At 42.5% G+C, this 13,019-nt stretch overlaps 1 protein-coding gene across 2 annotated transcripts; it reads left to right on the top strand.

The window, feature by feature from the left end:
- The first annotated feature begins 62 nt into the window (after window positions 1-62).
- Window positions 63-10,074, top strand: LOC129823251 (uncharacterized). 2 transcript variants are annotated; one of them, XM_055882155.1, is made up of 4 exons: window positions 63-377; window positions 3,426-3,632; window positions 3,878-4,059; window positions 4,146-10,074. In XM_055882155.1, exons 1-4 carry the CDS (start codon window positions 272-274, stop codon window positions 9,654-9,656), a joined length of 6,006 nt encoding a protein of 2,001 aa, XP_055738130.1. In that variant the 5' UTR covers window positions 63-271; the 3' UTR covers window positions 9,657-10,074. The 2 variants fall into 2 exon arrangements, with proteins under 2 accessions (XP_055738130.1, XP_055738131.1); XM_055882156.1 differs by lacking the exon at window positions 63-377 and adding an exon at window positions 433-3,138.
- The last annotated feature ends 2,945 nt before the right edge of the window (window positions 10,075-13,019 follow it).

The following is a 13,019-nucleotide window of genomic DNA, read 5'->3' as shown; positions in this document are numbered from 1 at the left end:
GCTGTACCCATAGGAGAACCCTTTGAAGGATTATTTTTGGTTCCAGGTAGAACCCTTTTCCACAAATGGTTTCATTTTACATGGAACCTAAAAGGGCTCTCCTATGGGGACAGTTGAAGAACCCTTTTGGAACAGTTTTTTCTAAGAGTGTGAGGTACAACATTGCTGACAGTTGTTTGCTTGGAGTTCCCCTTTGAATTATTTATCATTTTGCAGGTTTAATGAGTTTGATCACAAATTCTTTGGCATCACTGAAACTGAAGTGGAACAAATGGACCCCCAGCAAAAACTCCTTCTTCAGTGTACATACAGGGCTCTGGAGAATGCTGGGATGCCAATGGAGAAGGCCAGTGGGACCAAGACAGGAGTGTTTATAGGTAAAGTGGATAATAATGTGTTATTTTAGGGTGTTTTCACAGCCAGTATCCCATAAAAGGATCTTATGGTATGGCTTGTTCAGAAGTGCGTTCACCGATTTTCAATTTTATCAAATGATCCTGCTTTCTCCTACAAAGACAGCAATGTGAATGCAAAGGCGATTTGGACCACGGAAATGTTGGGCCTTAATAATTACGAAAACCTCCCAGAAATTACCCCAACTACCCCAAACAGCTACTCCAAAATACCCCAGACCATCCCAAAATACCTCTAATGGCAGCAAAATACTCCAAGCAACACCAAACTACCCCAGAACACCAGAAACTCCCTCTACGGCCACAAGATGACACTGTTGTGCATGAAATTTAGCCATCCTTCGACCAGTTTTATCTCATTTTATCAAATAAAATGCCTTAATCAAATATATGCAATTGATTCTCCATCGTAGTGGCCCTTTGGTCTCCTTTTCTTGAAAATCAGCTCCTGGCAGAGAGCGCAGAAGTGCTGCCCCGCTCCTCTGAACTAAAAATACATCATGTTTTTGCCTCGTAGTAGTAACTGAAACATGGATACTGGCTGTAGGACTATAACTCGCACATGTGGCCTAATATAATAGTATTTATTGCAGTTAAATTATACATCAAATATGAATTTTGTCTCATATATGATTTCTTTCAGCATCTTGAGAGAATGGGAAAGCGTGGTTAGGGACTGTGCAAACATGCTGTCTTTGTCAACGACATAAAAGCTGACAGTAGGCTATTTTAACCACATAAAATATGCATCCAAGACGAACTGAAATCTTATCAGATTCATGTTGGACCGTTTTTCACAGCTTTCCGTTTCCTTAAAACTGGTCAAACTGATGTTCTTTGGACATTTTGCAGGAAAAATGCACTGTTTTAGAGTTATTGCTATTTTCTCCACGGTCCCTACAAGTCCTTGCTCTGAGAGCAGAAATGGAAGAGAGAACCTTTGCCCATTTAGAAATGGAAGAGAAAACCTTTAAACCAATCAGAAATGGAAGAGAAAACCTTTAAACCAATAAGAAATGGAAGAGAGAACCTTTGCCCACCCAGAAACGGAAGAGAAACCCTTTAAACCAATCAGAAATGGAAGAGAGAACCTTTGCCCACCCAGAAACGGAAGAGAAAACCTTTAAACCAATCAGAAATGGAAGAGAGAACCTTTGCCCACCCAGAAACGGAAGAGAAAACCTTTAAACCAATCAGAAATGGAAGAGAGAACCTTTGCCGATGTCAACTAGATTAGACTTATTACTGATGCATTCATTCTATTTATTTATGACATTCTTCTGGTAATTCTACTAGGGCAACAAGTCGGCCTAATGACAAAAGAGAAGCTGCAAGTTGGCTAACGAATATCCTATAAAATGTCTGAAGTTGTAGGCAAAAAATGTTCTAAAATAGAGGTGGAAGTAGCCTGAGTAGACAGAGATGACCTCCTGGGACCGTGACAGCAGTGGAATCAACCAATCACTTCAGTCTACACTATGCCTTAATGACAATCGTCAAATGTCATAACCCTTTTGGTGTTTTAAGATGAATGGCGGGTGCACACTGCACTGTTTAGAAACTGTATTAAACATGTGCAGGGAGCCTACTTTTTTAAGTGATTTGTTTAACAATCAGATAAAAACATCATGCCTGGTTGTTTTAATATCACATTAAAAAAGGTAATAGCCAAAAATGTTTACAGATTTAACTTAAATGACATGTCTTTAGTATTATTAAAAGAAAATGGTGTGCACTCATAGGAGGTCCTGCACCCCCTTTCGTTCCGCTGTCCCTGGCTCCTGAATGTGTAATTAGCTCCATGACTACAGCCCTGCACGGCGCTTTCTATAGTAGGGAGCTAGGTTTTTTATTTCCTACAGCATAACTTTTAGCCAGCGTGAGCACAAGCCGGTTTATCAAGTGTTCTTGGGCATAAACTATGTGTTGAAATGTAGAAAATGTAACCGACAGAGCATAATTTATATGCTGAGCAGCATAAACCTCTTAAAGATGCACTATACTGATATCGCTCCGCCATTTCCTGGTTGCTAAAATTCGAATAGTTCGCCTAATTTAAGTTTGTGACAAGTGTAGTGTAGAGAATCATTGTACAATCTAACCCGCTGTGACATATCTTTTCAATAACCAAAAATATAATATTTTCAGCTGTTTTGAAGCTGGTGTATAAAACCAAAAGTAAAAGATGCAAAAACGAAACTTCATAACAGGAAGCATAGAAATAGCACACATAGAACAGATCTACCGTTTCTTAGACTTCCTTTCAATTAGGATGACAGATCTATAACTCACATTACTATGTGAATTTAGTGGTCCCCAAAAAAGTGACTTATTGCCGCTTTGAAGATGTTTAGATGGTACAATGATTCTCTACTTGCTGGTTTTGTCACAAACTGAAATTAGGCAAATTAGAATGTTAGCAACCAGGAAAACGGCATAGTTCCGCATATTTCCGCATAGGAACGGCATAGTTCCGCATATTTCCGCATAGTGCATCTTTAAGAGAAGCAGCACTGTTTACGCCAAGGTTTTATTGAAATGATTAGGAGCATCTGACACTCTGCAAATGTCTGGTGTCTAGTAAAGCAGGGGCTCAGGCTCTGGCAACAGAAATAGATAAAGGGAACATTTGACAGGTTAAATAAGGATTTTTAAGCCTTGAGACAAATTACACATGGATTACGCATATGTGCCATTCAGAGGGCAAATGGGCAAGACAAAAAATGTAAGTGAACTGGATATGGTAGCATTTACCCTAGCCCTTACCCTAATCATAAGTATGTTGTACAGTGTAACAATTAGTATTTACAATACTTGTTACACTGTATTTACAGGAATAATGACATAGTTATAAAGACATTGTAATGTAAGCGAATTGGCTATTGATTATTTAATAATTTCGGTATTATTGTCTATTTTTGACTGCATTGGTCCTCCATTGAAAGAAAGCCCACACACAATAAAATGTCAGTTGTGTATTATTTCAATAATGTGTGCCTATTTTCATTCAAGGGCTTATGAACAGAGATTATGAACAATCTGCTGCATTTATGAACCCAAATTTAATCAACCACTGCACCGGCACCGGACTTTCTATGAGTATAGCAGCCAACAGAATCTCCTACATCTTCAACTTCACTGGACCCTCTCTCTCCATTGACTGTGCCTGCTCTTCATCCCTTGTTGCTCTTCATTTAGCTTGTCAAGCCATAAGACAAGGTGTGTAATGTATCACATTTACCTACGTTTTACAACGCATGCAACATTTTGTCAAAATGTAATCTTACACACTGACTGAATTCACTACAACAACAAAAAATCTAAAATCCGATTTATTTTACAAAGCCCTTTTTCCGCAGCTCTGTCAAAGTGTCCTGAAGAGCAAAGCAGAGGCAAAAGCATGGTGGCTCTCATCACAAAATATAATCTGACAGATTTGTATACTGTATGCTTTCGCTTCTCAGGTGACTGCGAGATGGCTCTTTGTGGTGGCGTCAATTGTATCATACAGCCACTAGTCTTTGTCGCTCTCAGCAAAGCAAAGATGATTTCACCTGAAGGCACCAGCAAACCTTTCTCCAGCAAAGCAGATGGCTATGGCAGAGGAGAGGGTTGTGGGATTATTCTTCTGAAGCCACTAAAAAAAGTAAATTATTTTCTGTTTCACTGTCACAAAATTGCTCTCACTTTGATTTTTTTTTAACCCTACACACTGATTTCTATTTGACACAGGCTCTCAAGGAGAATGACCATGTGTGGGGCATCATAAGCAACACGGCTGTAAACCAAGATGGCCACACAGTCACTCCAATTACCAAGCCATCCATGGTCCAGCAAGAGGAGCTGCTGCGCGGAATCTATTCAGAGTCTGACCTGTTATCGGTCCAGTACATAGAGGCTCATGGGACTGGAACTCCAGTGGGGGATCCCATAGAAGCAGGCAGCATCTCCAAAGTCATTGCCAAAGCCAGACCTCCAGGTTCAGAGACACTCCTCATCGGCTCTGTGAAAGGCAACATTGGACACACTGAATCTGCAGCTGGAGTGGCAGGGCTAATCAAGGTACTCCTAATGATGAAACATGAAACCATTGTCCCTTCACTGTTCTACTCTGAGGACAGTGCCAGTATAGATGCTAAAGCCTTGAATGTAATGATTCCTACTAAAGCAGAAAAGTGGAGAGATTCTATTGCAAGAGTTGCAGGAATAAACAATTTTGGTTTTGGAGGAACAAATGCACATGTTATTGTCAAACAACACAAGCAGTCAAATGTTCCTCAAAAAAGTGGTAGGAAATCACACAATTTATTTGTCCTCTCTGCCAGTTCTGAAAAGTCTATGAGTATGATGATGGAGGACACAATTCAACAGATAGACAGAGACAACAAAGGGGATCTAGAAGCTCTTGCATACACATCTGCATGTAGAAGAAGCCACTTGAAACATCGATATCGGAAAGCATTCAGAACTCTCTCTCTGGCTGATCTAAAAGATCAACTCAAGTCTGCCATGAACAAGGTAACAACGCCATCTTACTCAGATCCCAGGCTAGTATTTGTCTTCTGTGGGAACGGTGTAACCTATCAAGGCATGTGCCAGCAGCTCCTGAAACATGAGCCTGTGTTCAGACAGAAGATCAGCCAAATTGAGAAGCTTTTCCAAAAGTTCAATAACATGAGTATCATAGAGAGACTTGAGAGTGAATCAGAGAGTAAGGATCTTTCAAAACCAGATGTTGTCCAGCCCCTCCTCTTTGCCATTCAGGTTGGCATAGCCAGTCTCTTCAAGCACTGGGGCATCAAACCTGATGCCATTCTTGGCCACTCTGTAGGAGAGGTTGCTGCTGCCCACTGCTCTGGTCTGTTGTCCCTTGAGGATGCAGTGAACGTGATCTACTTCCGCAGTACTCTGCAGAATAAGGTCACAGGAGGGAAAATGCTTGTGGTCAGTAACATGGTCGTATCAGAGGTCTTGAACCTCCTTCCCTCCTACTCAAATAAGATTTCCTTGGCTGCCTTCAACAGCCCACAGTCCTGCACCCTCTCAGGTGATGCAGAGGCTATAGACGTTCTCCATCGAAAGCTGAGCAGCTCAGTCAAGAGTAAGAATCTGTTCCTCCGTGTTTTGGATGTCCCTGCTGCATACCACAGCCAGATGATGGATCCCATCCTGTCTCAACTAGAGGACAGTATTGGCTCTTTACAGGTCAATGATGTTGAGACACAATTGTTCTCCACAGTGACAGGAAAGGAGGTAGAGCAGACGGACTTCAGCACAGGCAAATACTGGGCCAGGAACATTCGAGATCCAGTTTCATTTGAACAGGCAGTGAGATCAGCAACCAAAGAGAAAAAGAATGTAGTCTTTGTGGAGATTGGCCCGAGAAGAGCTCTACAAAGAAACATCCAGGAGACTCTGGGAAATGACACCATAGTTCTGTCCTCAGTGCAGCCAGATAAAGATCATGAGACAATGCTGAATACTGTGTCCAAACTGTTTGAGTTGGGGGTTCAGGTAGACTGGGATCAGTTCTACAGAGGCCGTGAGGCTTCACCAACACCTTTCCCAAGGTATCAGTTTGATTCTACTCAGAGAGATGTTATCATTGCTGCATCAAAGGTACATCATACATCAGCTAATCATCCTGTGCTAACTCATACAGCTAGCGATAGCAATATCTTCAGTTGTGATCTGTCTTCTGACTCAGTATCCTACCTGCATGAGCATAAACACAATGGTGTTGCCATACTCCCTGGTGCCTTCTATATTGAGTTGGGTTTGGCTGCCTTCATGGCCAGTGCCAAACCAAAGGTTCCACTCAACACACTGCTGGTCAGTATCAGTTTTCAGAGTCCCTATGTTTTCACCCAGAATGCACCAGAGATTAAAGTGCAACTTGAACCAGCAGTGGATGAGACCCATTTTAAGATATATTCTCCCTCCACAAACCATGCATCAGGTACAATAACTTGCAAGCGAGGACAGCTAGCTGAAGAGCAGAACATTTCGCTAAGCTCCATCTACAAAAGATGCAATTCAGTGTTGAGTTTTGAAAAGTTCTACACTGAAATTGCTCTGGGTGGGTTTCAGTATGGCACTGTTTTCCAGAACACGGGGGATGTACACTATGGTGAAGAGTTTAAGGAGGCTTTTTCAGTTGTCACAGTTCCAGAGGAATTGCTGTCTCAGTTGCATGAATACTGCATTCACCCTGTAGTGTTAGACTTCCTGATGCAACTCGCTCCTGTTACAGTAGCATATAGATCCTCTTCAAGGCCCGGGTTTCCTGTCAAAATAGGCAGCTTGACAGTGTTTGAACCCCTGCTAGAGGAAATGATTGTGTATCTGAAAGCAGTTGATGAAGGCGTTGATCACTTTGAAGTATGTGGTTGCTTTACAGACAAAGAGGGAAGGGTTTTGGTTGAGCTTAAGCATGTGATGATTAAATATCTTGGGAGCCGCTCTCATGTTGTTGAAGAATACTTTTTCCACAATGACTTCAATGTTGTCTGTGAGGATATCAATTCCTCTAATGTCAGTGAGGCACCAAAGGCCTTGGTCTTTTCTGACCAGGTAGGCCTTCCAAAAGCCATGCAACCACACTTAAGTTCACAGTCTAGATACATCTCCTTCACACAATCTAAGGAGGTCTTGAGCCATGGATTTCCTACACTCCTGGCAAACCTTAATATCACAGATCTCAACAAACACTTTCAGGAGGTCTTATTTGTGTGGGGTCAGGAAGATGTTACGTCACTGAGAACCGAGTATGTTCTGGAGAATATGGTAAGCTGCTGTGAGATGTTCAGGAAAATTGTCCTGGCACTGAGGGCCATGCAATTTACAAATTCCATCAGAGTAATAACCTACAAGGCAGCGGAGAGCACAGTGGGCCACATCAGCGCAGGCTTTGTCCTGTCAGGCATGACTAGATCGTGTGCTGCAGAAATGGAAAACCTTTCCTTCCAGCTGATTGACATCAATTCTGTCTCTACAGAGGACATCAGAGCTCTGTCTCAGGTCTTACAGTCATACCCTTGCAAAAGATACCCAGAGTTGGTTGTGAAAGGTGGGCTGATTTTGAAACCTGATATTGTACATACTCCCATTGGAAGCATTGAGAGCACTGGGGGAAGGATTTTCTCTTCAATGTCTGAGCCATGCATCTTTCAGACTGCTGATCCGTACAGAATAACTAGCTTGTCTGCTGTTCCCTGTGATGTTGACGATACAAACATCCAAGAGAAATCAGTTGAGATTCAGCTCAGTAAGATAGCTGTTCATTCCTCAGACTACTGTCCTGTCAGTGTCTCTGACCTGAACTATGCTCAGACAATATACTGGAACAATCACACATCTCAGAACCACCAGCTCCTGGTTCTTGACTTCTGTGGTACTGTCACAGCTGTAGGGAAAAATGTGAACAAACTGAAAGTGGGAGACCATGTCGTATCATGTTATCCCATTGCTGCATCTTCTAAGATTGTGATTCCCGAAGCAGCATGCTACAAGACAAAGTGGCTCACATTTCTGAAAGAGGCTCCTTGTGTCTCCTACTTTGTTCTGGCATGGGAAATACTGCACAGACTGTTACCTAGAGTCAAACAACAGAGAAGGTTGAGCATCATCTCCTCTGTTCCTGACTCTAGTCTGCTGAAGGTCTTAATCCAAACAGCAAACAAATCAGGATGGAAGGCCATTGTAGGGACACCGTGCAATGGGATGTTTGTTGATGCAATTCTCCTCCTTCCACCATTTGATAAATCTCTGTTGGCAGAAGTCAGCAATTGTCCTGATGTCAGACATGTTGTCATTGTCTGTGAATCCCAGTCCCACTGCTCGCTTGAACAGAGGGCTTTCCAGAATGTTAAGGATAGTGTTCACATACAGACTCTTCAGATGTCCAGCATCTTACAAAAGGGATCACTCATTACCAAGAGACCACACATTCATCGCTGGCTCCAGTCCATGCATTTGGACAGGATATCATTTTCTCTAGAGACCTCTACCTTTCAGAGAATGTCATCCGGTAGCATTGACTTCCTGTCTGTTGAGGAATCTGAGTCGTACTTCAGCTCAAAGACCCTGTCTGTTGTGGCGCTGGGTAAAGATGATTCCAAAGGTGCACTGTCCAACATTCAGTTGCTGCCTAAACCAACCCCGCTTTTCCAGAAGAAGTCTGTGTACATTGTCACAGGTGGTCTCTCTGGGCTGGGGTTTGAAACAGTGAAGTTCCTTTCGAAGAAAGGTGGAGAGTACATCGTCATACTCTCCAGAAGTAGCCCCACACCAGACATACAGCAGGAGATAGTCATTCTGGAGAGACAATGGAGTGCCCGTATTGTATGGATGGCATGTGATGTCTCTGTCTCTGAGCATGTGCTCAGAGTGATTGGTCTCATTGGTCAGAAGTTTCCCTCTTGGCCAATCAAAGGGGTGTTTCACAGTGCAGTCGTCCTGCATGATGGGTTGATTGAAAACCTTGACAAATCCCACTTTGAGAAAGTCCTAAAGCCCAAGGTGAATGGAGCTCTGAATCTGCACCACGCCACAAAACACTGCAAGTTAGACTACTTTGTGTGCTACTCTTCCATCGCTTCTTTCCTTGGCAATGCCTCACAAACAAACTATGCAGCAGCTAATTCATTCCTGGACTACTTCTGTCAGTATAGACGGAATATTGGCCTATCTGGGCAATCCATCAACTGGGGAGCTTTGAACCTTGGTCTCCTGCTTAACAAGGATCATTTACACAGGTTTCTGGAGACAAGGGGATTGATGGTGATGGATGTTACAGAGATTCATGAGAGTTTGGAACAATGCCTCTTGCTAAACAAACCCCAACAGGTTGTATGTAGGTTTCACATCAAGAACATGATGAGCAATGTCCTCTCTCAAAATGCATCATTGACCATGCGTATGACTGCATTCGTGGATGAGGCAGTGCAAAAACTCAAATTCCAAAAGTCACAGTCTGAACATACTTCTGTGCCATCATCCCCACGTGAATACATCAGGTCTGTACTGAGTCAAACAATTGGTGTTGACAAGAAGGAGTTAGATGACAATTCTACTCTCCCTGCCTTAGGCATCGACTCAATGCTAGCCATGACCCTGCAGAACCTCATCTTTCAGGATAGGGGTGTGAATGTGCCTCTGGTTACATTGCTGGACCCCAATGGGACACTGTCTACATTGGTATCAATTCTGAGTACTGAGGGTGAATCTCAGAATGATGATTAGAAAGAGGAATGATAGATGACATGTTCACAAGACAATAGAGATTCCAATTTAACATTTATAGTTAGAGGTGGCCGGTAGAGACATATCCTGAACCTAGAGAGTACGCCGGCTCGCCTTCCATGTCTGGGTGTATTCCCACCTGTAGCAGTGACTGTCCAGGTATGTTTTTAGTCAGTAATCCCACAGGTAAGGAAAAATGTTTGGAACAAAGACTCCATACTATTTCTCCCTGATGTTTAGAAGATCCAAGCAGCTATATTTATGTAAACATAACGACTATATTTGTGTAAAAATAATGACTGTATTTGTGTAAACATAATGACTGTATTTGTGTAAATATATTTCTGTAATAATGATGTTTTTACACTTTTTTATATGTTTATCTGTTAGGATATTAATCTTAAAAACACGTAATAATCTGTGCTATATTTCTTCTGTAAAATTTAAAATAAAATGATTTCAAATGAACCAGTTTAAAGTCACTTAACTTTAATGAATTTATGAGTTAACATTATTGTTCTTATTATGGGTTCAAGCAGCGAAGATGGGTGAAACCCTATTGTATTTCTTGCCGTTTATTATTATCGTTCTTCTGCCGATTTGGTAAAAAAAAAATGCAAATTCCCATGAGATGGTCAGGCTTTAACAACCAATTGAAAATGCTAAATTTGAAAGGTCACGCCCCTCACCCCGCCCGTTTGATCTAGACTCCTGAAGTTTGGTACATAGGTCCCTCTCCCCACAAGGAACACATTTACCTCAAGGACCCATAAGGTCCGCCATGATGGATTTTCCACCATTTAGAATTTTAACACAAACACTACTCCTCTGGCACCAAATAACCGATCTGCACGAAACTTAATACATGGTATCTATGGACCAAGGTCTCTCAACGCATGGTATCTATGGACCAAGGTCTCTCAGCGCATGGTATCTATGGACCAAGGTCTCTCAACGCATGGTATCTATGGACCAAGGTCTCTCAGCGCATGGTATCTATGGACCAAGGTCTCTCAATGCATGGTATCTATGGACCAAGGTCTCTCAACGCATGGTATCTATGGACCAAGGTCTCTCAACGCATGGTATCTATGGACCAAGGTCTCTCAGCGCATGGTATCTATGGACCAAGGTCTCTCAATGCATGGTATCTATGGACCAAGGTCTCTCAACGCATGGTATCTATGGACCAAGGTCTCTCAATGCATGGTATCTATGGACCAAGGTCTCTCAACGCATGGTATCTATGGACCAAGGTCTCTCAACGCATGGTATCTATGGACCAAGGTCTCTCAACGCATGGTATCTATGGACCAAGGTCTCTCAACGCATGGTATCTATGGACCAAGGTCTCTCAACGCATGGTATCTATGGACCAAGGTCTCTCAACGCATGGTATCTATGGACCAAGGTCTCTCAACGCATGGTATCTATGGACCAAGGTCTCTCAACGCATGGTATCTATGGACCAAGGTCTCTCAGCGCATGGTATCTATGGACCAAGGTCTCTCAGCACATGTTATTCCAGGCTAGCATCTCACACAACATGGCTTCAAGTGAGCGTGACCTGGCACATAAATGCATATAAATCTGACACGGTTATTTGCATTGAAACAAAACATTATACACATGTTCCAAACACCGTCAAGACACAAAATATGCAAGAACAATCAGATCCACCACAAGTTGGCACATATTTATCTCTTGATCTGTTTGACGCAGTCGTGGAATTTAGCACATATGCTCAGGGATGTGAGTCTAGCTAACCTGTAGAGTATGATTGTTTGGCCTTATGGGGTATTTGGACAGGAAAACCATTCATGCAAGCTCATTGGCTTATAGCAGCCATACTGTTTGAGCTAGAGTACTGGAAAATATTATTTGAAGACTATGGATGCTATTTAAAACATTTGGTCCCGATCGCTCAAGTGTTTCTGGAGTAGAAGACGTTTAAAGCAGTCAACATAAAAAAACAAATGTCCAAAATGCATAAAAAGGATATTGCATGATGTTTGACTGCTGACTTCTGATATTTGGTAACATGGTAAGTACAGAAGTAGCTTGTTCTTTCTCATCCTGATAGTTGTTATGCAAAGAAAAGTATAGAAATGTCTATCACAATTTCATCCCAATAAAACAAGAATGTTGCACAAAAAAGAAGGCTGCAACAAAACATTACAATCAAGAAACAAAAATGAATAATCCCACATTAAATACATGATTTGTATATATGACATTGCTAGGTATTAATGATTGGTATCAAACCACATGTTACATTCCCAAAACACCAACTCAAAATGTTGACCAAAATGAAACTGGGGGGGGGGGGGGGGGGTTAGAATACGTCTTAATGGACTCCCACTGGATTTGCCTGAGAACATACAAACTATATGAAAAACTCACACCAACTGCACTGTGGGAGAAAACAACAGGTGCGGGCATGAGGTGTATCTCTCCCAACATCTCGTCTCCAACCTGGGCCAGCAGGTCTTAAATACCAGCTGGGCCTGCGCAGATGAAACGCATCCTGACAAATGAGATGACTCGCTGGGCCAGCATAGGTGAAGCCCATCCTGATTAACGAGGTGACTGGCATAGGTGAAGCCCATCCTGATTAACGAGGTGACTGGCATAGGTGAAGCCCATCCTGATTAACGAGGTGACTGGCATAGGTGAAGCCCATCCTGATTAACGAGGTGACTGGCATAGGTGAAGCCCATCCTGATTAACGAGGTGACTGGCATAGGTGAAGCCCATCCTGATTAACGAGGTGACTGGCATAGGTGAAGCCCATCCTGATTAACGAGGTGACTGGCATAGGTGAAGCCCATCCTGATTAACGAGGTGACTGGCATAGGTGAAGCCCATCCTGATTAACGAGGTGACTGGCATAGGTGAAGCCCATCCTGATTAACGAGGTGACTGGCATAGGTGAAGCCCATCCTGATTAACGAGGTGACTGGCATAGGTGAAGCCCATCCTGATTAACGAGGTGACTGGCATAGGTGAAGCCCATCCTGATTAACGAGGTGACTGGCATAGGTGAAGCCCATCCTGATTAACGAGGTGACTGGCATAGGTGAAGCCCATCCTGATTAACGAGGTGACTGGCATAGGTGAAGCCCATCCTGATTAACGAGGTGACTGGCATAGGTGAAGCCCATCCTGATTAACGAGGTGACTGGCATAGGTGAAGCCCATCCTGATTAACGAGTCCAATCAATGCACCACAACGTGCTAGGTTACACATGCTAAAACGGAGAGAGAAACCAAAGCCTGTAAAAGAAAAAATCATACAATACAAAACAGACAATTTTATTTCTAATAATATTTCTTATAATATTTTACTTTATTTATATATAT

This window comes from Salvelinus fontinalis, chromosome 25 (genome assembly GCF_029448725.1).
Source record: "Salvelinus fontinalis isolate EN_2023a chromosome 25, ASM2944872v1, whole genome shotgun sequence".
Taxonomy (NCBI): Eukaryota; Metazoa; Chordata; class Actinopteri; order Salmoniformes; family Salmonidae; genus Salvelinus; species Salvelinus fontinalis.
The sequence above is the reverse complement of the archived record's forward strand: the minus strand, read 5'-3'. Positions and strand labels throughout refer to the sequence as shown.